Consider the following 27,927-nt stretch of genomic DNA (forward strand, 5'->3'; position numbering starts at 1 on the left):
TTGTATGACAAACAGGTCTGAGATTATTCTAATAATTGTTTTAAATCTCCAGGTTTTGAAAGTCTAGACATTTTGATGCCATCACCTGCTACCAGACATCCTGCTCATCCTACACGGTGTGGTGTTTCTATTTAGTTAATCCTAGCATCTTAAGGACCTGCCCAAATTCTTTTTATATTTAGGCAAGCAGCTACATTTTTGCTGAGGAATTATCATTGGGATTAGTGGGTCAGGGAATAATAACAACATACCAAGTCATTGCTCATCCAACCCTCTTGTGTGATATAACCGATCTTACTACCCTCTGTATCCACACTGCCAATGAAACATCAGAGCAGCAGGTCACTGGGCATAGGATTCAGTCATGTAGGAGCAAAATCTGATACTGTATAAAGAGCTTACAGTAAAACTATTGGAAAGCTTAAAGAATAAATTCATTAATGATTATATTTAACATACTTGAAAATCCCATTTGTACCCTTATCGACATGGTACAGGGAAAGGACTTTTCTACATATTAACATAATAATCATCAGAGGAGTACACTCTTGCCCAGAGTGCTTGGTTTTATCGCTTCAGTATCTTGCAGTGTTAAGAATGCACGTTTTTAGCTTACAAATCTTGGCAAAAGTAAAGTAACATTAGTTTTAGATACAAAGGTTTGTGCCTCAAGTCTGTTGACAAATTCATGTTGGAAATATACGTACTAGAGTTTAATAAAAAATCAAGCCCCCGATGAACAATGTGTAGGACACCTCCCAATAGGACAGTACCTGCACTTTTTCAGAACTGAACTTTAATGACATGTGCAGTTGCCACTTTCACCAGCACAGCCTGAGGACACAACAGCCCTCCCAAGCCCAAAGTGCTCTGCAATACAGATGAGACACCCAGGCAAATAATAGGGTTGGACACAGGACTACAAACACCAAATAAAGCTCTCCCTTTGATCTTTATGAAATATTTAATGCAATCTCCCAAATGCAAGTGACAAAAATATTTCAAAACGAAACTTCAGAGACAGCTCTTTTCTCCAATTACCAAAAAAACTAGTTTATGTTTCCCTTTGAGCTAAATTTTGCTATTTTTATGACAGATGAGTAGCTCTACTGTGTGTTCACAACCCCATTACTTTGTTGCTTTAATTGCTGAGCTAAATTTACATTTGGCCAATATCACACATTTTTTTGAATCACAGAAGAAAATGGCAAGATCTTAGCAACAGACATAGTATAAATTGCACAGCCTCTGTCCCTTGCAAATACAGTCTCTGTGTTTGCAGGCTGCTGTTTCTCAGCTACATTAAATGTGTTGGAAATAACATCTAGAGAGACCTGTCTTCACTTTAGCATTTATTAATTTAATAACCAATGTGCAGTATTCATATTTATATGCAAATACATGTGACATTAGTCCAACATGCAGATAACAGACACTGCTGCATTCGTGTATCTTAAGCCATTCCAGTCCACTGCTGTCACACTATTTGTTGATCTAATGTGTTTTCCTTTTGGGGAAGACGGTGAAGAACTTCAACAGTTGATTCTGCTCCGCATTAAACAGGTCAGTTTTTGGCCATCTCTCTCAGAATTTGTTGCATTGGAGAAAACCTCTCTTTGCAGCCTCCTGTTTTAACAGATGCAAATGCCAACACCGTTGTCCTGTTCTTCAGGGATTCTTCTTGCTTTTCTGTTCTGCCTTAAGCTCCTTTGCATTACATCTGGAACCCAGCGCTGTTAACATTTCAACTGTTGTCAGGTTGGCTCCTTTCATTATCAATCGCTCTCCATCAGCTGGAAAGAAAACATTTATAAGTTCTTAAAATTTAAGTCACAGTTACTTTTGTGTGCAGTTCTGGCTTGCATTTACAAATCCAAATACCCTGCTCATCTTGTCTGATTAGAAAGGAGTCCACTTAACAAGAAATCCTATTATGGAACAAACAAATACATGAAACTGTAACTACTGTAATCTTCATTTCTGTATTGTCTGATCAAAAAATAAGAAATGTTTCACAAGATATATGTATGGTAAAAGCGTATTGTTGATAAGAATGGCTCACACTATTCCACCAGAGTCACTGAACAGAAGGCACAGAAGGCACTGGTAGGCATAATTTCCACACATGGCCCAGCATTTTAGCAGCATGTTGTATACGGTCCGTTTACTTCACTTCTTTAGCCAAAACAGAAAAATGGTTTATACAATCTGGTGGTTATAAAATTAAAAAGTAGACAACACTTGGATTTGTAAATTCCTGGGGAGGAAAAAAAAAAAAAGGCACTTTAAAACAGAGAGGGAGCATCAGAAATTAAGGACAGTACCTAAGTTATTTTTTTATCTTTGCAAGACTTGCAAATATAAAAGACATAGTCAAACCCATTTAATACAGTACCATTCATAGCATCCATGTTCCAGTCACATTTGCCAACTGGAAGAGCTGCAGACTCTTCCATTGGAAAATAATCAGCTCTTAGAAAGTGGAGTTCAGAGCTGTAGCTCTTGGCATTAGTGAAATAAATTGTTTTGCTTTACACTGTGAAAAACACTAAGCTTTACTGCGTAAGTCTTAATACATCACAGATAGAGTCAAGGATTGGAAAAAAAGCGGCTTGAGGGAGGGAGAAACCTCTGTCAACGCTGAAGTAATTTGGCTTTGCTTGGCAAAACAAGTACATTCAGCACTCTCAACACTTCTACTGATTCACTAAATATCAGAAAGCTTAAAGAAAAGTGGGTAACAGGAAAAAATATAATGAAAACTTTAATGGGCTACATGCCATACTGGGCCATTACAGCACAGCAGGAAAGAAGATACAGCCCGAGAAAAAGACAAAATCAGATTACAGCCATCTGTTCATAGCCTTGAATCCGGGCTGCTTCCAGAACTGATGACATTTCCACTATCATTTCCCTGTCTACTCGCTGGATCTCCAAAGGAAACCAAGTAATTTGCTGTACATCAGTTGACCTCACTCTGTATGTCCGTCTGCACATGTATGGTCTTTTATGAGCAGTTCCTTCCAGCTACGCAGCAAGTTACTCACTTGCATAAAGAACTCCAAGTGTTAAACTTGTCTGTTCTTAAGACAGATGTCTCCACCACAGAAAACAAGACAAAACAAAACAAAAATTCAACATGTGTGTGTACAGATGTGTAAAACATCAAAGCAAAGCCACACTTATTTTCCTGGAACTGACTTTGACTTCAAGGTTACACAAGTGTCCCACTGCTAAAGTGGACTCAACTCTATATGAGTTAGGTTTGGTAAAGACTTGTACATGTACATGTTAGTGTTAGTAACTTCCTTTTTCCTTCCCAGCTTGGCAACATCCAGGTGTAGAAGAGAATTAAAAAAAGAATAAATTAACCACAGCAAAAATGATCATAGAGGAGACACTGTGAAACCACAAACGTGGAAGGACTTTTTGTGAGGATTAAAAATGAACTCTTACCAAACATAACATCTACAAGTGGTTCAGATCCATCATGTCTCACATCTGCAGACACTTCACAGTTCCTGTTAGTGGCCTGGATTCTTTTATGGTTTATACATTGAAGAAATTTCCTGAAAATGTATTTTAAAACACACTGAGTGCTCCACAGATAAAAATTACAGTTAATATATGAGAGATGCATCCAAAACATATTTGAATAGTTTGACATTGCTGGGTATAAAACAGAATTGGATTTATATTCAATAATTTCAGACACTCACTTCTTACCAGGCAGCAATCCAATTACTGTCTGGATCTACAGAGCTACACAACACAAACACATCCTCCCCAGTATAGACAAGACAGTGATCTCCTGGGACAGTCCAGTGGAGGGCATGAAGGTGATTAAAGGGCCTGGAGTACCTCGGGTCGGGTCGGAAGGGACCTTAAAGGTCGTGTGGATCCACCCCCCTCATATCGGCGGTAGCACCGAGTCCCGCGCAGCCCCAGGGCCGGGACACGCCGCTGCCCCTCACCTGGTGCTCTCCACGTTGGACTCGAAGGGGCAGAAGCGGACTACGATACTCTTCACGGGCCGCAGCACCACATGGATCCGGGACGCCATCTTCTTCCTGCCGCAGTACTACGAGTCCCGGCAGCCCCTCACAGAGGCGGGTCGGCATTGGCGGCCGTGTTCCCGGAGCCGCCTGGGAAATGGAGTCTGCAGTAACAGCCATGTTGTCAGCGCTGGGCTCAACAGCGTTTGGTTTTACGTTTTCCAGATAGCAGCCGGCTGTCCTCACCCCTAACGTGAGGAGATGGCTTGCTGAGCAAGTCTGCATATGGCTGTTTTCACGTTAATTCTGTCACCATCTGATTTGGATGTGGTTCAGAAGTAATCTAGTTTATTCAGTATGAATAATGAAGGCAGGCTGAGGGAGCTGGGCTTGTTCAGCCTGGAGAAGAGAAGGATGCGGGGAGAGCTCAGTACACCCTTCCAGTACCTAAAGGGAGCCTATAAACAGGAGAGAAGTTAACTCTTTACAAGGGTAGATAATAATAAAACAAGGGGGAAAGGTTTTAAGTTGAAGGAGGAAGGATCTAGGTTGAATATCAGGGGAAGTTCTTTACTATGAGAGTGGTGAGGTGCTGGTACAGGCTGCCCAGAGAGGCTGTGGATGCCCCATCACTGGAGGTGTTCAAGTCCAGGTTGGATGGGGCCCTGGTCTAGTATTATATGTGGAGGTTGGTGGTCCTGCCTGTGGCAGAGGGGTTGGAGCTTCATGATCCTTGGGGTCCTTTCCAACCCAAGCCATTCTACAACTCACTGATGACTGAAATAAATGAGGATATGAGTGAAGGTAAGTATAAGGGGAAATGAGGATTTGAGTGGAATTGAGAGGAATGAGGATTTTAGCAGGACACGGGGAAATAGTTTTAAGTTAAAAGAGGGAAGATTTAGGTTGGATGTTAAGGGGAAGTTCTTCACTAGGAGAGTGGTGAGGCCCTGGAACAGGCTGCCCAGGGAGGTTGTGGATGCCCCGTCCTTGGAGGTGTTCAAGACCAGGTTGGACGGGGCCCTGGGCAACCTGATCTAGTAAATGTGTATGTTTGGTGGCCCTGCCAGGCAGGGGGGTTGGAACTACATGATCCTTGAGGTCCCTTCCAACCCAGGTCATTCTGTGATTCTGTGTGATTTTGAGTGAGGTTAGTTATAAGGGATAGCCAGTATGACCAAGGATCATTTAGAGGCAGCATTTTTCAGTGCATCAATCCAAACAGAGGCTTGCTGCAAAAGGCGATGATACTGGAAGGGAACGCATTTGATAAGATGGGTTGGGTTCAGCAGTTGCATGCCCAACCCTTGAACAAAGGTTTCGATCTTGGTGTGGCTGCTGCAAGCAATGTATTTTTCCGCTAGATGGCAGAAACCTCCTTGATAAATGGTTACAACGGTCTGGTACTTTGTTCAGCTCAGCACTATGGAGAGCTTAGTGAGGATTAGGGATAGGATGGAAGGAGCACAGTAATAATGGCATTTGAGCACGATGAGAATTTGTATTTAGTATGTTTCCAATGTTCATTAAACATCTGGCATCCTTTGTAAAGGGTAACCTATTCATAGAGCTTATCTTTGTTTTTTGATCGTCCTCTGCTATATTTTTCTAAATTACACAGTTACTGAGAAAAATCATTCTCTTTTCTCTATTTAATCAATAGAAATTAAATAGCAAAAGTAATCTTAGAAGTGTTGATACAGTTTTAATGTTTTTATTCTCCCTCCCAAAATACATTGCACTTTCCATTATGAAAAAACAGTGCACTTCTGTGACATGTCTTTTGAACAAATCCTCTGTAACATATAAGTGGCTGGTGTAAATAGAATCAGATGGAGGACCAGGTAAATTAAATAGTTTATACTTAGGGGCTATGGATCCTTCGTTACATGCTGATGAGCATGATTTCTCCATATAGTCTAGAAGCAGTAATTTTAGCTTATGGTAATTCTACTGAAAGAGTGCTACATTAGATAGATAGCCTGCAAGGTGACACAGCTATTAAAAAGAACACAATTTCTTCATCTGCCTTTAAACCCAGGTGGTACTAACCACAATATGTCAGACTACCCTCAATTTACAGCAGTGTAATTCAAGCTGACCTCCACAGAAAAACATTTTTATGCCTTTTCAGAAAAACTGATTATTTATTCCTGAAAGACCTCCAATTAGTACATCCAACTCAAGCAAGTAATCTGGGAATGCTCAAATGCCCATATGTTCTCCAGGGATGTGCTTTGGAAACTGATTGATTCATGATTCCTGTACCCATTGACATTCCCAAAGCACAGTAACATGAAGAGGAATAAAATATATTATCACTATTTCAGTATTCCTTTCACTAGGTTGATCTTTTTAATTATAAATGTTGCCTCATCCCAACTCTACAGGCTTTCATGTCGTTAGTTTCACAGAAGTGTATCATGAGTCTGTAGGTGATTTATACATAGGCACAATATATAGCAGGGAAAAAATGCAGCCACCTTTTACATTTTAATTACAAAGATGTTCAGGAAAAGGCCATCATATTAATTATAGTCGATCAGTTTTCATGTTTTCTCATTAATCCTCACAGTTCTCTTAGATCCAGGGAGAATTCTTTACTTACTGCTTCCCCTTTCTGTAATGTTTTCTGACTATAAAAAGATTAACATTTCAGATGTCTTGGAGTCTAATGTCTCTACAGTTTGGGCATGTGTGGTTTTTAGCATCTTGGCTGGGGCTTTTGATTGCTCGTCAGTTTATTTCTTCCCTTGAAATCTGTTTGTCTTCCAGATTCTCATCCAAAACATTGCATGGCAGGGGGTTCTCAGGCTTCACTGCAGGTATGGCATTATACCACCATGCGCTTATTGGTTCTGGAGATCATTATTTATGCTTACTCTCAGCTGATTCCTTCCTTTGCAACTTCATCCTTTTTTCTTTTCACCAAGTCTTGTCACAAATATTGTTAGGTGAGGTACTTAGCAGTCGACAGTTCACGTCCACACACCTAGCTGTAACATTGTGTAGTCTAGGAATAAAATCTAATACTGCCTTTAGGGCATTAGCCACTGCTGAGGAGAGGTGAGCTAACACAAATCCAGCAGCATGCCTGTTCTGTATGGAGGTGATGATTCTGCACAGCAACCCAGCAGAGGCCCTTTGAGGAGGACGATGTACTGGGGCTGACAGCAAAAATGAGCTTTCTCTGGAAGCAGAAAAGCACTCTGGCACCTTGAAGCATATCCTTGCAAGAGCTACAGGCAGAGAAGGTCAAGTTCACAAAGGGTCTGTAGGAAGTCATTATAAAATAGTAGTACCGTGCTGAAGGACACTGGGATAAATCCCCTGCTGTAGTGGAGGAGCACTGCTTATGGTACTGAGTCATAAAAGTATAAACCACACTGTGTTTTCTGCCTGGGTTTGTTTCTTCCTTCAAACCAAATACTCTTACTTGCCATTTATTGTTATTTTTCCCCAAAGAGAAGAGCTCACAAACGTACTTTATACCTCTGAAAACTGTGGAAGTTAAACATAGTTCTATACTAATAACACTACTGAATTTATATACTACTTATAAACCAACTAACAGTTGAACGCTGTTAATGTCGTTTTCAGAAATAAACTCAACTTGCAAAAATGCTGCTTATGATGAGCTTGGTTTATAGTTCATTCTGAAATAGTAACTCTGCATATCAGTTAAGGAAAGCTTTTACGGGAGTGAATAAACAGATTCCCTGGTTGCTCTTTACTCCTCTGCAAACATGTATTTCTACTGCCTGAGGCTACCAATTGCCAGCAGAAATGTTTGCTAAAATAATATGCAGTATTTATCGGGCTAAGAACATACTGTGCTGGTTCCTGGCTTTTGTAACTTAATTTCTTGATAATAGCTACATCTTCGTATGAGACAGAACAAAGGCTTTACTTCATCTGCTTTTCTTCTCTGACTAATAAATACTGCATTGAATTCATGCAGCTATCATTTGGATTTTCATGCTGATTTAAAATATGAAGTTGCTTCCTGCAAATAAAGCTCATTATCATAATAGCACAAGGCACAGAGGTGAGCTGAAATGAATGGCAAACTCCTAAGGTAGCCGAGTCCTTGAGGTCTGGAGCAGTATGGAACTCCAGGTAGATGAAATGTCCATGTTTTGACAGTAAAGGTCCCGACACATCATGACCCACAGGCACATTCCCATTTGAGTGGCCTACTTTTGTCATAATTTAAGAGAGAGAAGCTCACAGAAGGGCCCTCACTGCAGAATTTGGAGAAGCAGTTACACGGATTTTGACCTATATTTTCAAGCGCTTCCTGAAAGTTTGCCTGTCCTTGGATAACTTATTACACATTGTGTGGAGCTCAGCACTATTGACATTAGGACCGCTCTTCTAAGCGTATGCTTCAGTGTTCTGAATACTGTAAGCAAAGCAGTTTGTTTTCCCTGTGTTCTGCTAAGAATAGCTGTGCATGTAGATTGATGTCTAAAGCTATTAGTATTGTCAGCAAACTCTACCAATACTGCTCCATTGAACCTGGTGACTAGCCAAAGAGTCTCTCTATGCACTTTGATTCTTTCCACAGCAGGAACTTCCATCTGATATTCTTGAGATTATTTATGCATTGGTTTTTACTCCTATTTTTATAGACCCACAAGAACTATAGATTACAGTATAGAATACTCTCTTAACACAGACAGAATTTCAAGCATTAAGTGCCTAGTTAGCAGACAGAAGGGAAGCAGATAACAAAATAGAGCATTTTTATCTAACAATTTTTTGTAACCATTTTCATTTTATTTTATCTAGTAATTACCATGAGATATCTCAAGAGAGTCACTGTAGAGAATTCTTTTCACCTATGTGACAAGAAGACTGTATTACTTTAAACCTGGAAACATCAACCCTGCAATAAGCTACCAAATTCAATAATGTAATTCCAGTATAAAGCTACTTGCCATGTTTGGGAGTCCATATGCTGTATTTCAAATCTAAATACAGCATTTTTTCTGAATGAAATCCTTCACACGAAGCTCATTCTGCCTTTGCAGTTTTGTGTTCACTTATGAAGAAACTGAAACAAACCCCCTAGCAACCGGATCATGAATATACTGGATTAGAATAACAGACATGTATGTGTGGCTAAAAACCTGCACAGCACAGGAAAAGTATGGTTCTGTTGGTTTCACACAAGAACCTGAGATGCAGTGCAGCCAGTGATAAGCACAGACAGTGCAGCAATTAGTAGGATACAGATCTGAGCCATTTCGGCATATTTGTCAGGTGATTATAATAATAGTGTGATAATTACATTATTCTGTTCTAAATGAAGTAAGCACATCAGGAGGTAGAAGGGAACAAATAACGCAGGAGTTGTTACAGATAGAGGAAGTATGCTGTATAAACAGTAGGCAGCAGATGACAATTTAGATAGGTATTCCCAGGGAAATAACACTAAACAGATGAAAGTAGTAATATGGAATGGCATATTAATAGCAAAACTGGTGAATTTTATTTAAGCGTATTTTACCAGTTTATAAATAAATAAAGCAATTACCATTTCTTAAAGTGGTAGTTTTCAACCTTTGGACCCTTAGGGTTTGTAGTGGGCTCACGAAGGATTACTGCCAGCAGTACCAGTTACTGCTTGTAGGCTTCCAGTTAGGATCAAGGAGGCTCAGCCTGCACTGGAGAATTGTGACGATCCACAGATCAAAGAAAGATCAATCACCACCACCAGTGTAAGTGGTCATGGCTCAGCTCTGATGATATGAGGTAGCAGAGTGTTGGTTATTAGGCTACTTCTACTTTTTTTTCCAGACAGGTGTTCCTAATGTTTTAATAATACCATAAATTCTTCCTTGTATCCCTCCCAGCCCATTCCTATGCTACATGCACAAGGTTTTGTTCAGGTTCTCTGCTGTCCAAACTGATCGGAATGCTGCTATTGCCTTGTTTAATCCGAAATGAGCACACTGTTGGAAAACAGCAAAAGCAAACTGCCTGTGGGGTCTCCCAAGATACATTTATGGCAGCAGACAGCTCCTGTGGAATGCTTGTGGTGAGCCAGTTCTCCATCACATTGCCCGTACCTCCTTTTGTTTGGCTTTTATGTATTTGTAATTAAGCAGAGAAGTTCAGCTCTGAGGTAAAATTTCATCTCCCAGTCTCATAGAAACATACATAGACTATCTCAGTTATTGATTGGGGCTGTTTGATAGTGATATATGTAAGTTCTAAATCTTCCGTGCTGCTCATTTTCTTAATAAGCTTTTTCTGCTGCACTCTCTCCTGGGGCTTTCAGGACATCGTCAATACCTATAAACTCTATGGCTGTGACAGGAAGTTTCACCTCATTAAAGTGCTTCACACGTGGAGATTTCTTTATTCCCTTTTGTGATTTGTGTCCACCATTTCTGACCTTTAATTTCAGTGTTGACTCACAGATGCATTGGGAGCCCCTGGGGAGTGTAATCACGTCTGTCACATGACATACAAGAGGATTTTTGCTTTATGTTACATACCTTCCTTATCCCTGTCAGTGTTCTCCACTGTTTATATTCTTGCTGCAACAGTGCAATGAGTCATAAAACCTTTCTTCTCAGAGATTCTTTATATTCTGGCCTCCCTACCCTATCTTTGTCACCATGCTTAAATCAATAATGCATTTTTATTTCTCTTTAGTTATGTGGTCCCTCAGTAAAGACCAGCTATCTTCAGGAATACCATAGCTGTCGTTTCTTTTGCTGTTCTTATCATAGTTGTGGTCCTGACTGTGGCATGATCCCTAGGTTTCACAAACCCGCATTATGACTCACCCTCTTCCTCCCTCTTAGATCACCTACAAAAGGCTTAAAGGAGTCATAAAATAAAAATACATGTGGAGAGAAGCTCCATGGCAATGACAAGGTTGTTTATATGTTTACAAAACTTTTCTGTTAGGAAAAGTCAAATTTGAAGCAGTTTTAAGCCTGCTTTCATAGGTGCCAGGCTCCATAGGTAAACAGGTTGCATAGGACTCACCCAGCACAAGGGTACGCATGAGAATACATGCTGTTTAGGTATGATGTGGTATCAATTCCTTTCTCACTGTCAATACATCAAAGAGATTGCTCTGCCCCTTTGGGAGCCTGATGTGGTCCGTGCAGCACTGCTCGGCCCCTCCTTGAAAACACAGCTGAAAAGGCTGATGGTCACTTTACCTTGCTCTGCAATGCTTCCTCTATGTGAAAGCAGAGGAAGCATTGCAGAGAAATACCAGTTGTGTTGACCTGAAAAAAAATTCAGATGGCATTCAGTAAAGAGATACCTCAATTAAATGGATATTCTTTAAAGCCTTTAAATATTGCATCAGTTGCACTATCAAAATGAAGAAATAAGTTGCTTGGAAACTGTCGATTAATGGTAAAGGTAATACTAGCACTGGAAAGAGAAAGAATGGCACCATTGGGGTACAAGACCTGTGCTCATTTGGAATCAATGATTAGCTGGCATTACATTTATCCAGGTGACACTGCTTCCACAGTTTTGTTGCAATTTCTGAATACAACTAAATAAAAGCCCTTTAATGCAAGGACAGCAATCTAACTAATACCAAATTAACATGAATTCCTCAAGAAGTGTCAAGGAAATAACAGCAGTGCCTAATTGGGCCAACATGAGGAGCTCGCTCACACTTTCAGCTCGACAAGTCAGATGAGATTTTCTTTAATGGATTTTCCCATAAAGCATTTTCTCAAACTACAGCTGAATAACCAGAGCTTGTGTAGATTTTTTTCTTGGATATTTCACAATGGTATTTTTCTGCTCCGTAAATGTGAGATTCCAATTGAAGTAGCAGAGCATGTAATGCTGGCAATAGAAGCAGGTAATGTGAAATTCATACCTCACACCTGCTTTTTTTCACCGCTTAAGCTGTGCCAAAATGCTACTCTCTTGTTGGAAGCTAAGCAAATATCAGATGCCTTTCATTTCCCTGACATGTGTGCCACATGGCACGATGTACTCCAAATCTTATTTGCATTTGAAGAAGAAAGAATCAGTCTTTTGTGTGCTTTTCTTGCAGTCATTACTGTTACAAAGCTATGTCTTTCCTGGCAGGTAAAGATTGTCTAATTGGCCTTGTCCATCCAAGTGTTTTTTTCTATATTATCATCCTGTCTGCAAGACTTGTGCTACCCTGATTTCTTTTCCCATTGCTGTAAACATGTCTGATGAATTTAAGCAAATGCTAAAAGACATCACACTACATTTCTCATGCTTTTCTTGCTGTTTTTCCTGGGTGCTGTTGTTTTTCTTTTGCCCTCCAGAACTCCAGAGTGTCTTTGGTGACTTATGAGTGTGGCAAGCTCATCACGGCCCATACTGTGTACTTAGAGAGCCCAGGACTTCCCTGCTGCCTCCTACCTTCTCTGTGCTTTTATTTCTAATTTTTTATGTATTTTTCCATGGTTTTTTTTTTTGGTTGTTTTCTTTTGAGCATACAGTTGGTTCATGAGTAGAGATGAAAATAAAGGAGGGGAGAACATGTATTGGTGTTGTTATGACAAGTCAGCAAAGAACTGATAGTTTGCTTGTGACGTATTCTCCTTGATAGGAGAAGGAAAGGTCAGTGACAAATAATTTCAATTGAAGAATGCAGATGGATTTGGAGGATTTCCTGGCAATGCAATTTTCTTCTTCCTGCCCCAAGCTATCAAGGAGAATGAAAGTAAACAAATGGCAGCAGCCTGTGAGATGTCAGTGAAGATAGTCACTGACAAGTCAGCCTCACTGCTAATTTCCTTCATCTTTGCTGTGAGATGAGGTCAGGGTAGCTGAACACAGTGTCAGCTATGGCAGAAAATGACCTTAGTTTCCTGTGTAGCTCACCTGCCATGCCTTCCCAATTTAACAGATAATCTGTAAGTTCTTTCTCACCTACCTGGATGATTTTTTGGGCTTTTCCTAAGAACACAACAGATCTGACGTTGCCTATTGCACTGATAGTAGCGAACAGGCTTGTGCAACATAGGGAGAAGAGTCCCATGTTTCCAGTTTGGACTGCTCCCAGAAAAGAATTGGTATTGCTGGTTGTCCAAAAAAAAAAAAGCCAAAATTTTGGATCAAAGGTGCTGAAATGCTCTCATGTGTCTGGGAAGTACAACCCAAAGGCAGCTTTAAACCAGAGTGGTAAAAGTCCAGCGCTAAAGCATGTGGCCACATCTGCAGCTTATGCAGTTTACTCAGCCTTCTTCATTCAGCAATTATGCAGTGGGTTTTTAGCTATAACAAAGAGACGTTTGTGCTCTTTGGATTGAACTGAACAATCAGATAATTCGATGAAGCACTCGAGGCAGAAAAATTGTGTTTTTCCCACTGTACAGTGCACCGTAAGAAGAATTTTTGCCAGGGAATTTTTAACGTTAATGCGCTCAAATGAATGTTCCTTAGATAATTACAAGGATCACTCTCAGGGTACTTAGATGTGAATCATTTCAATGACTACTTCAGCTGTTTGGAAGCATTGTGCAATGGCCTCACAAAGACAGGAAGATAACATCAGGTTAGCTTTCCTCCTAAAAATATATATTCTCCGCTTGAAACTACTGTTAATTACCATTTCTTGTACTAGCAGGCTGACAGGTAAGGTTCAGCATAAAAGGCATTGAAATAAATTTGGAGGACCTTATATGAAATAAAAAGCCATGGTGCAAATGGACACACAGAACAGAAAGTTTTCACTGGTTCCTCATCAGTCTTTAAAATTAGAGTGACTGTGATGGTGTATCAGTACTGCCAGGGGGAATGAAAAGAGAAGTTCCTCTAGACAGAGGTAAAATACATGATTTCAATCTTTCCAGGTCCCATAATATAAACATAGCAGATTGATCTGTTCAGGTAGAAGCCGTCTGAAGGAACCCAAGTGGCTTCAGCTGGATGTAATTGTCTATTTTCTGTTCACAGAGTGTACATAATTCCTTAAATTTATGTGACAAGGATTTTAATACTGAACAGTTGAAATTTAAGTGGTGAGATTTCGTTGTAATTGATCAGATTTGTCCTAAGGCATTCCCTGGCCGAATGACTACATATAGCTGCAACATTTCTTTTACGTCCACGCTTTTCCCAACAGCTTTGAAATACACTCTTTGAACTTCACTGTCAGCCTGATAGATGTTGTTGGGGCTTTGTTGAAAGCCTCACAGGAAGAAAACATAAAAGCAGGCTTAAAAGTATAAATGGCTTAAAAACAGGATTAGACAAAATCACGAAGAACAGTTTTATCATATGCCATTAAGTACAGCAGCTCTGCTGCATTTCAGTTCCCTAAGCCTTTGACTACAAAAACAGAGCAAGAAAGCAGTTCCTCTATATTGGTTTGTTTCCTTCTACTACTCCCTTGTATCCAAAAGTAACGCCTCCTATTTTATTCTGTTGGCCCACAACATCAGAGGTGGATGTTGGTGGTGTAAGAATATCCCACTGTGAGGTGGTGGGTGGTGCATTTCAGCATGGTGCCAGTGATGTGAATGACAAGGGGTGAGCCTTCTGGCTTTCATGGAACCCGGACAGATCATCAGCTCTGACCACTACATCACAATGTTGAGGCTCAAACTCCCAGAGTCAGGACAGAGAAGAAGACAACCTTGCTCTTGCTACACAATAACACCAGGCCCCATGCCAGTTTGAAGTCTGTGGAGCACATTGCTTATCTTGGCTGGACTGTCCTACCACACTCATTGTACAATCCAGATTTGGCACCTTCTGATTCCCATCTGTTTGGGCCAATGAAAGAGGGACAGTATGAGCAACATTTTCCTAGCAACATTGCTGTCATAGCAGCTGTGGATCATCTGTGATGGTGCAAATGTTTACGAGTGCAGCATGCAGGCTCTTGTTCACTGCTCGTAAAAATGCATAGCTAATGGTGGTGACTGTGTAGAAAAACAGTGTTTTGTAGCTGAGAATCACAGAATTATCAAGGTTGGAAAAGACCTAGAAGATCATCTAGTCCAACCATTACCAATATTTCCCAGCTAAATCATATTCATATATTCAGAATGTGCTCTATCAAACAATGTTATCATGCTCTTTATATCTGTTGTAGTTTCTATGGATATAAATAAGAGGCATTACTTCCAGAGAAACATGTGTATTGTCTTCTGGGCAGCCAAAAACAAGATGCAGGGAGATTCAAACAACAGGAGATAAAAGCAACTCGAAAGCACAATTAGGAGGGCTGCAGTACCTCTGTGCCAGGCTTTAAGTACATATCCAGTGTCTTCTCCTGCAGGAGCTTTTTAGTGGGGCTGAATTAGGGCCCTGCTGGGACCGTGAGGGCTGTGAAGGGCAGAATCCACATGTGATCTGGACAATAGCACAACACTAATTGGCAGATGTTAGCATTAGAGGAACAGTAATAAAGATGATTTTGTTATTCCTCTGCACAGACACAGACTTTCCAACACACAATTATCTGAAGAAAACACCCAAAACTAAATAAATCCCTGTGTCAGGGCAGTCCAGAGCTCCAAGGCTCTATTCTTTTGGCCACGATCCTGTGAATCTAACTTAATCCTATTTGTATGCAAGGAGTTCCTCCTGACTTACAGTAGTATGGATTACAGCAAAACCTACACCTATCTTTTCCCCCTGGTTATCTGATGCATTTTGGACTTTAATTTGAGGTTTTAAGAACTTCTTCCTGATACCTGAGTGAGTAGCCATTGGAACAGGCTGTCCGAGGAGGTGGTGGTGTTGCCATCTCTGGGGGTATTTAAGAGATGTGTGGATGTGGCACTTAGGGACATGGATTAGTGGTGTACTTGGTAGTATTAAGTGATGATTGGACTTAATGATCTCAGTAGAATTCTCTAACCTAAATGATTCCATGACTCTAAGTATTCAGAATGAGAAGATGGGGAATTACAGACTGACAGACCCTGCATGCAGACCACAGGAGCAACGGAACCCTGCTTCCAAATGAGGGCAAGTTGAAAATGTTACCAAATAAGAACTTCCATTGGCTATTGTACGTAAGCACAAGAGCTACCACAAAAATTACAAGATGTGACCACAGGCCAGACACTTGCTATGTCATCCTGTTAATGAGAGATGTTATAAAACTTCATGTCTGCAGAGTCTTCCCCTTCCTTTTCTGTTTTAATAAACAACAATTGAATGCATAGTAATTTATATCCAAATGCAGGGGAAAAGCTCTTAATGGCATTGCTTAAGCTGTGTGGAAGCTGGCATGGATTGCAGCTTTGTGCTGGAGGTACAATCAGAAAAAAATCTTTGAATGAAATTTGGATTCTTGAGTATTGGATGTCAAACAGGATCTGAAAATACAGCTTGCTGAGCCATTACAGGCCTGCTAATTAGACTTCTGCTTTCTCCAGAGCAGCCTTAAGAATGATTTGACAGCATACTATGAGTAAAATAAAACTATTTCTAGAACAACAGAGCAGTGAAACAAGATTTATTGATATACAAATACACATTTTTAGTACAGTTTTGACACAAACTGTTTATTTATAGTATACATTTAGAATGAATAAAATGGTTTACACAGCAATTTGTTGTACAGATTATTGTGTGACGTGGATCCAAACATAAATAAAGACTGCTATAAAGATTGAGGCACTTTTCTGCTTTTTCCTAAATTGCCTTTGCAGTGTCTGAATGGCCACTCTTACAGTAAAAAAAAAAACATTCAGTACCACAAGTACTTTCAAACATCAACAATAAGAAGAGCCCTTTCTCCTACAAGCTCTACAGTTAATATACAAAAAGGTGAAATCCCGTTCAAGTCACTGGGACTTCTGTAACTCAGGAGCCGGCCCAGCGCTCTGCTTTACCGCACCAGCTCTATTAACACACGTCCTCCCCAAATGCCTGAATAAATGATGCCACGCAAGAAAAAATCACTGGGATAGTACAATGGGCCCTTCATAAGGGCTCCTTCTGTACTTTCTGAAGTCAGTCATAACCCAGCTGTTACCGTCTGCTGGAAAGAGCTCTTGGCAGGAGACATGTTACAAAAGTCTGCCAAGCACCAGCCCCTTGACAAAGCAGCCCATTTGAATCCTTACAGGCTGAGTCCCTTCCAGAGATGCAGAGTTCATAGACCTGGGGACAGCTGCAGCAGTGCTTCCTAACCTCATATCTCCAGGTAGCTGACTGAAGGAACAAGACTTTTATGGGTTGAATCCATAAAAGTGAAATAGTAATTTTTCATGGGTAATTAGGAAAAGCTGATTTGAATTTTAAGTACAGATATTGCGGTTATTGTAAAAGCAACACCTTTTGGGGGCATTTAATTTCCTCTAAGCAATCTTTAATAATCATTATGTTGTTATTAAATTTCTAGCCCTAGGACTAACTATTAGCATTGATTTAAAGAATAAATTACTGATATGAAAAGTTTTTCCATCACAGTTTCACCCTGGTCATGCTTAGATACTGAAAACTGTCAAGCTACCATCATGAAAAATAGTTAATCTCGGTCTAAAATTAAGCAGTTAAATTTATCTGCAGAAGGATGGATTGACATCTTTAATCCCACAGAGAAAATTCCATATTCCCAATACCAGATCCTGTCATTTAAGATTTTGTTGGTGTTAAAGTCCAGATATCCTCTTAACATATGATTTATTTTTAATGCTTTCACTGAAATTATAAAGTGATCGCCTTTCACTTCAATGGAGTTAAGCTTTTTCCTACCCAGCTGTGCTTGAGCACTGCACAAAGGTTTGAAACCATTGATGCATCACCTTTGGAACAGTCTTCAGAAGGGTAAATGATTCCTCAACCAGCTTTATGGAAACTTGCCTTAAAAACACTCATACAACGAAATGTACAATGTGAGAGGAAAGTACAACTGTAGTAGGAAACCAGTGATATGTTCCAGAATGAAAGGTCCATCATATATTAAAATACAGATTGATTGTTTCTGCCTCCATAAATTATGTTGTTTTGGACTTGTTTGTGGCAAATAACATAATTTAAGACACCAAGTCTGTCATAGCCTCTGTAACAAAAGTCTTGATTTAAATAGCTCGTCATCTATAGACATGTAGAAACTCTTTGAATGACAGGTGTACGCGCTGCTTTAATATCTGCAGCTGTTCCAGTTCATTAAACCCAGCTGTTCTTTACTTTTCCTCTCTTCCCCTTATTGTTCAGTGGCAGAAAAGCCATCCCTATGAGGCCTTAAGCTAAAATCAGAGAAGATGTTCGCTACAAACAGGCAGAGAAATATCAGCATCACCACCTTCCTTGGTTTTCCATGCTTAATTGTAAATCAGTCCACAAAGTACACTCATGTCATAGAAACAAAGCCAACTTTACCGTGGAATGGTAAGTCACACCAAGCCATGCTGATGTTTTTACAGCCTTGTAATTGCACACGCTGCTTGCAATGGAAATGTTGAAGTTCTCTTAGGAAAACTGAGAAATCCTGGTATGAAGAAGCTTGCTCAACTACACACACACAGGAAACACGTCTGTCCTCATTCTTGAAATGCTAATACGGTCTCTGCTTATGTACCAGCTCACAACCATCGCACACTATACCAGAGTACTACCACAGCCAGCTCACCATGAAGTCTTACAAATGGCTCTTCAGCTCTTGCACCTACCAGCACAATCCTGCTTTAGTTGGGAAGAGGAGAACCAGACCAGATCAGGGTAAAACCATCACAACTCTATTTCAATGAAATCCCTTAAGAATGAGTGGTGTTACTATGACATTACAAGGCTGACCTTGCCCTGACAGGCATGTAAGGACAAAACATGCTGCACAGGCCATTGTTAGCTTGATGCTCATCTATGCTACCATATGTCATACCCAATTCTTGAAACTAGGATTCCCTGCCTTGGAGCACTCCTGATGTTGCACTGAGAAAGAGGCCCCCTGATATCTTGATATTCCTATGGAAGTCTAAGTAAGCAGCTTGTTCCCTTTTTATATTATCTGTGCATTTTTAAAATCAGGATGAGAATGGCAGCAGCCTTGAGAGAGCTCTGAGAGCAGAAGTAGGTCTGAACCCCAGCCCTGATGAAGACCCTGGAAGCACACACACAAGCAAGCATTTGTAGGACCATTTGGGTAAAACTCAAGAACAAACCAGAGAATGAGCATCATCAGCACTGGAGTCAGCTTCATTCAAGCTGATGCTGCCTGGAGAAATGTTCCATATAATATCACAACAGGTGACTGCAGTTATTTTGGTAGATATTATGTGCTATGGGATTACCCATGTATCGGTCTAGGGAAGAAGCGATGTGTCCTTCTGCCATTACTATCATGTGCAATCCCAGACGAAGGAGAGCTATGATCAAAGCCTGCAGCTGGGGACATTTTCTGTTAGCCTTTAGCTGAACATGGCTTTTTAAGTGTTTAAAATGGCAGACAGTAGAAGTGACTGTATATATGTATAGTCCATCTATCTACATACATAGTATATACTGATTTTAAAAAACAAATACTGGCATGAAGACTGGGAGGTCTCTGCTATGAATTCATCTGGCTGTGTTGACTGGAGAAGCAGGCGGAGAAGTAAACTCTGAGGGTCTCTCTGTGTGTTCTTTGAGCAGGGGTGAAATGATATGATGGATTGGCTGTGAAGAGGCTTCTGTATCACAGCTCAGCATCCTGATTTTTTGCCTACATTTTATCAGTCTTGGTTGATGAGGCCTTGAGATTTTGAACTCAGAGGAGTCACTGCAGTTCTTACTCCCTCCTGTGACTCACAGTTCCTCACCCATTGATTTGCTGCTCCACTACAGAGTGACAAAAGGCTTTTCAGTACAGAAACAGTTTTATGTAAGAGCCGAGAAAATACTGCCTTTTTCAATTCAGCTCCTGCAATAAATTAACGTGGAAGGACTGCGATATAAAGACCATAACTAGTAAGAAAGGTCATGTTTGAAGTTTGCCTTGATCATCTGCCAAGATAAAAAATATTTTCTTGATTTTTATAAAAGTAAATGAAACTATTGTTTCTGTAAGCTAATAACCTAGGAGGCAAACACTTATTGTAGCCACAGAAACAAAGGCTTAGAGAACTGTCAGACGTATCCAGCTGTGACCTTGCTATGGTAAGGAATATGAAAAGGTATTTTCTTCCATTACTTTCCTTGGACATAGAAATATTGTGATTCACTCATTGTTACGTGCCAGGACTTGAACTTTTTGTAGACTGCAGCAGATAAGAAGGACTTTGGAGAAGGGAATTTTAGTCACCAAGTGAGAGGAGGAAGAGAAAGGAACTGCAAAGATGCACAGGCTGAATCTCAGCTTGGATGCCACCATAAACAAGGAGCTAAAGGGGTAGGATACAGGTTGGTTATAGCCAGAGAGCATAAGGAGATTCTAGAGTGCCACAGGTGCAGCTGGACAATGAGGAAGGGGCACAAAGCAAAGGGGACTGGGCAGTAGATCTCTACATATCCCCAGCTCCAGCACTGGTTAGGTCTTATAGCACTCAGGAAATGATGCCATGGGCATGAGTCAGTCAGAACGTCAGGTCTGGGCTCTTCCCTCCCTCCTCTGCCCACCACAACACTGGGGAGAGAAGCAAAGATACCAGTAACGCGCAACTCCATCACTGGAGAAGTGACATAGTGTGGGGTTGGGATCCTCTCCGCACAGAGCATGGAAAGGATTTTGCTGCCATGTGGAAACTTTATTTACTCCCCACTTGGCTCTTAGCAAAGCTATTTTTATTATTTTTTAATTTCCATTACCTGCTCTGATAAAGACCTTAGATTCACAACTCACTGGTGGAAAAGTACTTAACAAAACTTGAGGAACAGAAAGAATCATCCAAATTTGTAATGGATTTCACAATGACACGAGGCAGTTACCAGTTGGCACAGATGTGACAAAGTAACGGTTCTGCATTTCCAAAGCCCGTTTCCCTGTGCGTTGCCACTTGCCACACAAAGTTCCAGGCACACAAAGCCCTTTCCATGCCTATCTCTTTTGGACTGCTCCCAATGATGACAGATGAACTTTTCAGTTGCCTATGCCAGACCTGCAAACCAGTGGTGTCCTGAGCCCATGCCAGCAAAGGCATTTTGTGTTATCTGTGCAATTGTTGTGCCGTTTACCTCCCACCCCACGACTCTGAAGAACACCAGGCTGCCCGGCATCTCAGCTGGCTTACACACAGTGCCATTTTGCTTTCAGTTTGCCTGAAAGTGGTCCTGCTTCCATTAAGCAGCAGCTCAGTGCACAACTGAGCCATCTCCTGCCAAGTGCTTTCGTAGCAGGAGATTGCCTCATTGCCAGGTGTCAGAGGGCACACTGAACTCTCCTGAAATAACAGCACGTACTCATACTTTTTAAAGGAGAAAAAATGCTTTCATATTCAAATGTATTTGGGCCACATAGCACCATGCACATTGCCAAGGTTCCCCACAGTGGTGTTCACAAAGGCTGTGTCTACAATAATAAATTAGATGTGCCTAGGAGCATTCCCTGGTGTTGGGGCCAACTGGCACTGAATAGCTCGCATCTATGATAATAAATTGTCTCATCCTCCAAAACAGGGCTGCTGCATGCAAACCACCTACACGTCTCTAACTGTGCCCAGGAATTACTCAGGAAGCATGCTAGCTGCGATGGGCCACGCATGGTCTCACAGACTGATCTAACAGTTTACTAGGATAGATACTTGTAGGCACGCTGGGGATACTTTATCTGCTAGCATGGGAGCTGCCAAGTTTGCTCTCCTTGAAAACTAAACTGTCTTTAATGGTTCTGTATTATTCTTCCTTGCTGATGTGTCTCCAGTCTCTGTAATGATTATGGGAAAGGAATGTTTATGGATTCCGCCAGCAGCACTTTGGAACTGTACTCTCCTCAAGCTGGCTATCACTTCAGAGGCAACAGGAACATCATGTTTTGCAGCCACAAGTCATTGGTAATGAACACATAAACTCCCACCACCCCTATATGGGGTACCCCAGGGTGGACGAGCCAGGAAGTGGTCAAAGCCAGAGTGGGTTCAACTTTGGGCAACCTTGTCTAGTGGGATGTGTCCCTGCCCATGACAGCGGGGTTAGAGCTAGATGGTCTTTAGGGGCTCTTCCAAACCTTAGCCATTGTATGATTCCTTACGTGGTAACTGGCTTTCCTTTCTGATTGTCCTATCAGTTGCTGGTTGGCATTGGATTGATTTGTCACTGGCTTGTAACAAAAGTCACCACTTGCCAGATCTCAACTGCTGTCTACCAGAGCTCATGCTGCTTTCTTTGCAGAGCACTACAAAGATACTACACTGCATGCACAAGCTCTTCTGTCAGTTCTTGCCATCTTGGGTCTGCAGATTAAAGGGGGTGATGATAACTGCAAAATATGAAACCAGCAATATGATAGTAGTGGAAATTCCACTGTCTCATCTTCTTCAGTAATTCCATCTGCTATTTCAGCACAATAAGTAAGAGCAGTGTTGATGCAATTTGCCAGTGCCATGAAATTGTTGAGTGCCGTGAAAAGAGAGGAGCCCCTCTCCTCTCCCCAGTTAAACTGGGAATTGCATGTCCCCCTTTCCAAAACAGTGCTTCCTCAAACAACTGGTCAAGGATAGCATGAATGAGGAGATTTTCAGGCAGTGCCCATTAAGCCCATAAAAAGTCCTAGCAGGGACCAGGGCCTGACAATCCATATTTCTACTACAGCCCTTTTGTCCTACAAGGAAGAAGCAGATGTCTGTGCTAATGTATGTCCTTGTCCCCGAGAGCAGGGGGGCACTGACTATGACTAGAGAGGCTGCTGCTTCATCAGCTGTCTCCCACTCCCTCCGGATGGTCTCATGGCTTGCCCCCACTGCTGTAGTCCTCTGAAGATCTTCTCCCAAGTTCCATATCCTTCATTTGCATATTGTAATTGCATAATTGAGAATATTCAATTTGAAGCCTCGTGTTACTGAAGATGTGACTAGTACAGGTGGAAAGAGATAAAAGCCAGGAGCACACAAGTGGGAAAAACATCTATCCCAGAGGTTATCTCCCTCTATCAGAAAAGACTGAGTGTGTTTGGAGGAATAAGTGAGAAACAACACATAACTGGAGAAACCCTGAGACTGGTCAGTATGAAGAGTTGTTAATTGATACAAATCGTTAAGGAGTGACTCATTTGTCATGGCTTGCACAGTGTCTTGGATGAGGAAAATCCTTCAAGACAGAAAAGCATTTGCTGTAGTTGTGTAAAACCATTTGCTGTAGTTGTGGAGGAGTCTCTGGAACAAACTGCACATATGCTTTCTAGCTCTGCTTGATGTCTGCCAGAGCAAGGCTTTTATCGTTCATTTTCTGGTACTCGTACGGATCTTAAATGAGCAACCATCACAGTTGGTAGCTGATGCCAGTTCTGGCTGGGAAGGATGTGAGGAGATCTTGCGATAGCATTGGCGTTGTGTTTATTGAAACTGCCTGAAGAGGATGGCAACACTGGCCTCCCCGGAGCATGGCCCTACCAAGAACAGAGGGAAGGGCTCTGCCAGGGAACCAGGGTGACTGTGATGGAAGGACTGCAGGCAGTGCCACACAGATATCATGTTGTCCCATGCCCAGTGAGCATAGCAGGGCACGGTCCATGACAGCGACAACAGACTGGGTTCAGGCCCCAGCAAGAGAAACCCAAAATGATCAAGAATTCATCTGTCCCACAGGTAAAGCATTTTGTCTTTTGTCAGAGGGAGAAGTTCTGTGCTTAGAAGAAGGGAACAGCCTGAGTAGAAGTTACTTCTAGCATTTCTGAGGATGGAATTCCCATCTCCAGGACAGTATCTGCCCGCAGCCCTGCTTCAGGACAGGAGCTGTTAAGGGACTTGGAAGCAAGGAGTGAAGTGATGTGGGGTGATGTGAGACCAACTTCTGCAACAGGGGATGCAATAATCTAAATTTAACCCCATTCCTCCAGCCAGGAGATGAGTACTTGATAAGTAAGGAGGGATACAGGACAGAGGATGGCCTGAATATTCATTCACTGCAGCCCAGATGAAAACACAAGAAGTTTTTGAGGCAGCCAGCTTCAGTTGTAGGTGCCTTCTTCCAGGGAAGAAAACATGGCCAAGAGCTTCATCCTGCTGCTCAGCACAAGGCTGTCCGACACAGAGGACAGTTCATGTGCTCCTGCTCCATCTCCCTCCTTTGACAATCAGACACGCACCCTGTAGGACTTCACAATCTTTCATCATTTCAGTGACACATCTGCTGTTTTTTGCAGGTCTTTTGGGCCTGTAAGCCATCTACTTGGCCACCTTAGCCTGTCTCCAGCATGGTGTGGTGCAATTACTCACTTCTTTCTTCTGGAATTGGGCATTTTTTAATTTGGATACCTCCCCCAACACACAAAAATCTTAAACTAGTGTAGAACTGGAGGTTTTGATGTTTCTATTGGCTTCAGTGTAATTTTACAGGGAAGGGAGCTGCTAATGTGAGTTTTGTTATCAACCTAGGGAAGAGGCAAAGCATTTACATACCATGAACAAATACGGAGGCATTTCCATAGCAATCTGTGCTATTATTGCTGTTTTGGCCCAGTGATAAATTTGCATGCATTTTTCTTTAGTCTGAAGCTTGCTGCTGTCCCTCCTAAGCTGTTAGGTTTACTTTCCAGTGCTCACTTACATGTCTGTGCTGTCTGTAACAACTGAAAGAAAGCCTGGCACACAAAAAAACTTACTTTTCTGGTGAGGTAGTTGTTATGCAGAATAACTGGAACTGTGCAGTAAATGAGATTTCCATCATAGATCTGTTCTGGATGCACACAATAAAGTGCTTCAGATTTGTTGGTTGTGGGAAATCATGACAGTGTGTCAAGGCTTGATATACACACTTGATCTTCTTATATGTGCAGGAGGTTAAGCTGCCATCACTGGTCAGGAGCAATTACTGCTGCAAAAACAAAACTCATTTATACCTTCAGAAACTTGACGTTGTTGTAAATTAAGATATTGGTTCAGGCTTAAATTGAACATACCTGTAAGAAAATGTCCTTGTAAGCTGAATATGAATGACTACATCAATCACTAATGTAACAGAGAGTAGGAAAATATTACTGCTATGAAACCGTAAGTTGTAATTATTGCTGTTATCTCAGTGCTTTATATTCAGAGTTCTCTTTTCTGGATACTATTAATGAAAATTGATTTTGAGAACAGAAAAAAGAATTTCTTAATATTAAAAGCAGTTTAGCTGTATTTAAACCAAGACAGTTCCTTTTTTTTTTTTTTCTTCCTTTTTTCTCTTTTTCTTTTTTTTTTTTTTTTTCTGTATCTTTAGACCCCCATCTAACGGCAGCTGTGATTTATTCTTAGCTTTTTTTCTTTGCATATTTAAAAGGGTGTTTCCGTATGGTGTGAAGCATAAGCTTGTGTAGCAATTAACTGGCAAAGAGACTGAGCTTTACAATTCCAAATAACTCAGAAATTAATTTGTGCTATGAATCAAAGACATCTACGCAAAGTGAATGGATTTGTCCATTCAAGGGACTCAGTGGAACATGGCAGCTAGACTCAAAAGAAGACATCAAGAAATGGATTTAAATGCCTGTAACACCATGACACAATCTGAACTCTTGTGAGGTCGTCTTTTTAATTCACATTATAAAAATTGAATATTGCAGAAATCATCAACATCCTTTCAGATTTACCTCATATCTCTAACAAAGCATGATTCAAAGGCCACATTTGTGTCTATACACAAGAATCTATGCAGGAAATGCAGGCTTTTGCAACTATATATATGGTTTTGTTTTACCATGTCTAACTACTCCAGCAGCCTCCAGTAGCATGGTTAGGTTGTGGCTGCACTAGGTGATCTTGATGGTCTTTTCCAACCTCAACAGTTCTGTGATTCTAATACAGAAAGGGTTGTTTAGCACTGCAATAGGCTCCCCAGGGAGGTGGTTGAGTCACCATCCCTGGATGTGTTTAAAAACCATTTGGATGTGGTGCTCAGGGACATGATTCAGCGGAGGGTTGTTCCAGTCAGAGTAATATGGTTAGGTTGTGGTTGGACTTGGTGATCCTTAAGGTCTTTTCCAACTTGTGCAGTTCTATTCTATTCAAAACAAATGATGAGTTACAGAGCAAACTCTTCCTGTACTTCACTTTCTTAGGAATTAATTAACAAATACACAGAAAGAAATAATTCCTACATCTTCCTTGATTTTCTGTTTTATTCTTCTAAACAAATTTGATGGGATTTTCACCTATAAAACACAAAAAGCCTTCACAATTAGTGTGCACCCTGAACTTATATTTGTGCATGATAGAATTTCAACAGTACAAATCAGTGTGGGGTTTTTCATACACATAGAAGCCCTTGGAGTCCTCTGTCCAGTCCATTTCTCTTTCATAGACAAGCAGTTGGTTTCTGACCTCTGTGCCCTCATCAGCAGGGATGGGAAGGAAAGGCTTCACTTTTCTATTCTACTTTGCTCATTTAAGCTGTTTTACAAGGCAGGCACTTTAAACTTGTTGAATACCCTCACAGGGCATCCTGAGACCACCCTAGGTCTCCTTCAAGCCTTTCCAAAAGCAATACTCCTTTACACAGCCAATTAAAAACCAGCAGTGAAACCTGCAGAGCTCTGGCCAGACACACAAATCTGCCTTCTCAACTCGTGGCACTCTATCCACCCCAGCTTCCTCGTCCTCAGTTATCACTTCAGCTTGGCCTCCCTCCAAGCTGGATCAGATGTAGCTGGCTTTACCCAGACTGAGCCCTCTGCTGCTTCCCAGCTCATAAAGGGACAGAAAATCCAGCCGCCTGCAGCGCTTAAATTGAGGAACATTTTTGCAAGACACTTCAGAAAGCATTTTTTTAAGCCTATCATCACAGCAATTCCCTGGCACATGGGATAGACCCTAACTCCTCTTCATCATGCACAGTCACTCCTTCCTCTCCTGCTCCTTTCTGAATATGACTGCAATGCAGTCACTGCCCTTAGAAGGATTGCCATATGGGGTTACACTGCTGCTGTAACAGCAAAAAAAGCCCTGTGGCAAAGGCTACTTCAGCAGATCTATTCAGCAGATTTCTGCATAGCTCTGTTGTTGTTGATGGTGTGCATTTGTGCTCACCTCTTTCCAAGAAACCTTTCTTAGTAGTTATGACTGTGTTTATCCAAGGCACTGTAGGGACCTGCTCCCTGTTTTTTACTCTCTTAATGATTATCTAACAGTGACAGAAATGGAAGAAGCTTGAGTGAGGGAACAATGATTTGCTACCCCAAATCCAGGACAAGTTTTGTTCAGGGTAAGACAATCCAGAACAGAAGTATTTGTGCTCTGGCTGCAATACTAACAGCTTCCTTTACTGCACTGGGAGGACCCCTACACCATCATTCAATTTCTGTTGTGGATCGGGTTTCTGCATGCAGATTTACAACTGACAGATTTATTGCATGCTGAAATTCTTCTGTCAACACCATGTGATGCTGCAGCTGTGTAACAGCACATGCAGTACAACCTCCATCTACAGTGCATCAGCGTCCCAACTTGTATCTATTGATCTTTAATGCATTTGGTGTCTCCCTGACATCCATGCAGATACAGGACACCACTGTGTTGATCCTACAAACATGAATCCCTTCAGGATGCAGTCAGCAGAGTTCTGGTCTGCACGTGGCATCCACTTTGATTAGTTTGTCCTCTTCCTTTCCCCCTCTTTACATGTAGTCTTGAGAGATGTCCTTCTGGGAGCAGCCATCACTTGTAACAGCTGAAATCATGAAGTATGTTTTCAGATGTTCTTGTGACAAAATCCACAGCGTTCAGGGGAGGAGGTTGGTATCCCATTACAGCATTAGGTGCACGGCATGCAACATGGGACAGGAGCTGGCAGAAGGGCAATGAGGAGTGGAATTCCACCTAGTTACCTTGGTGGATCCAACTTAAGGGTGGTGCCTCATATCAGATACTCCAAGTGTTCATGTCATTGAATG

The 27,927-nt window shown here is 41.3% G+C and overlaps 1 protein-coding gene across 1 annotated transcript; it reads right to left on the minus strand.

Annotated features, from left to right (window-relative positions):
* Nucleotides 1-945: 945 nt before the first annotated feature.
* On the minus strand, nucleotides 946-4,082 carry MRPL53 (mitochondrial ribosomal protein L53). The gene is made up of 3 exons (XM_015855877.2): nucleotides 3,975-4,082; nucleotides 3,457-3,569; nucleotides 946-1,793 (listed from the first exon to the last, which is right to left on the minus strand). Exons 1-3 carry the CDS (start codon nucleotides 4,061-4,063, stop codon nucleotides 1,669-1,671), a joined length of 327 nt encoding a protein of 108 aa, XP_015711363.2. The 5' UTR covers nucleotides 4,064-4,082; the 3' UTR covers nucleotides 946-1,668.
* Between the last annotated feature and the right edge of the window lie 23,845 nt (nucleotides 4,083-27,927).

This window comes from Coturnix japonica, chromosome 2 (genome assembly GCF_054131305.1).
Source record: "Coturnix japonica strain WE chromosome 2, WE-NBRP24, whole genome shotgun sequence".
Lineage (NCBI taxonomy): Eukaryota > Metazoa > Chordata > Aves > Galliformes > Phasianidae > Coturnix > Coturnix japonica.

What these genes read in the sequence shown, in the direction of transcription:
- MRPL53 (XM_015855877.2), bottom strand. Translation starts at nt 4,063, where the DNA reads ATGGCGTCCCGGATCCATGTGGTGCTGCGGCCCGTGAAGAGTATCGTA. An exon ending in TCCAACGTGGAGAGCACCAG is followed by an intron (nt 3,570 to 3,974) that starts GTGAGGGGCAGC and finishes ATACATTTTCAG; the next exon opens with GAAATTTCTTCAATGTATAA. An exon ending in ACTTGTAGATGTTATGTTTG is followed by an intron (nt 1,794 to 3,456) that starts GTAAGAGTTCAT and finishes TTTTCTTTCCAG; the next exon opens with CTGATGGAGAGCGATTGATA.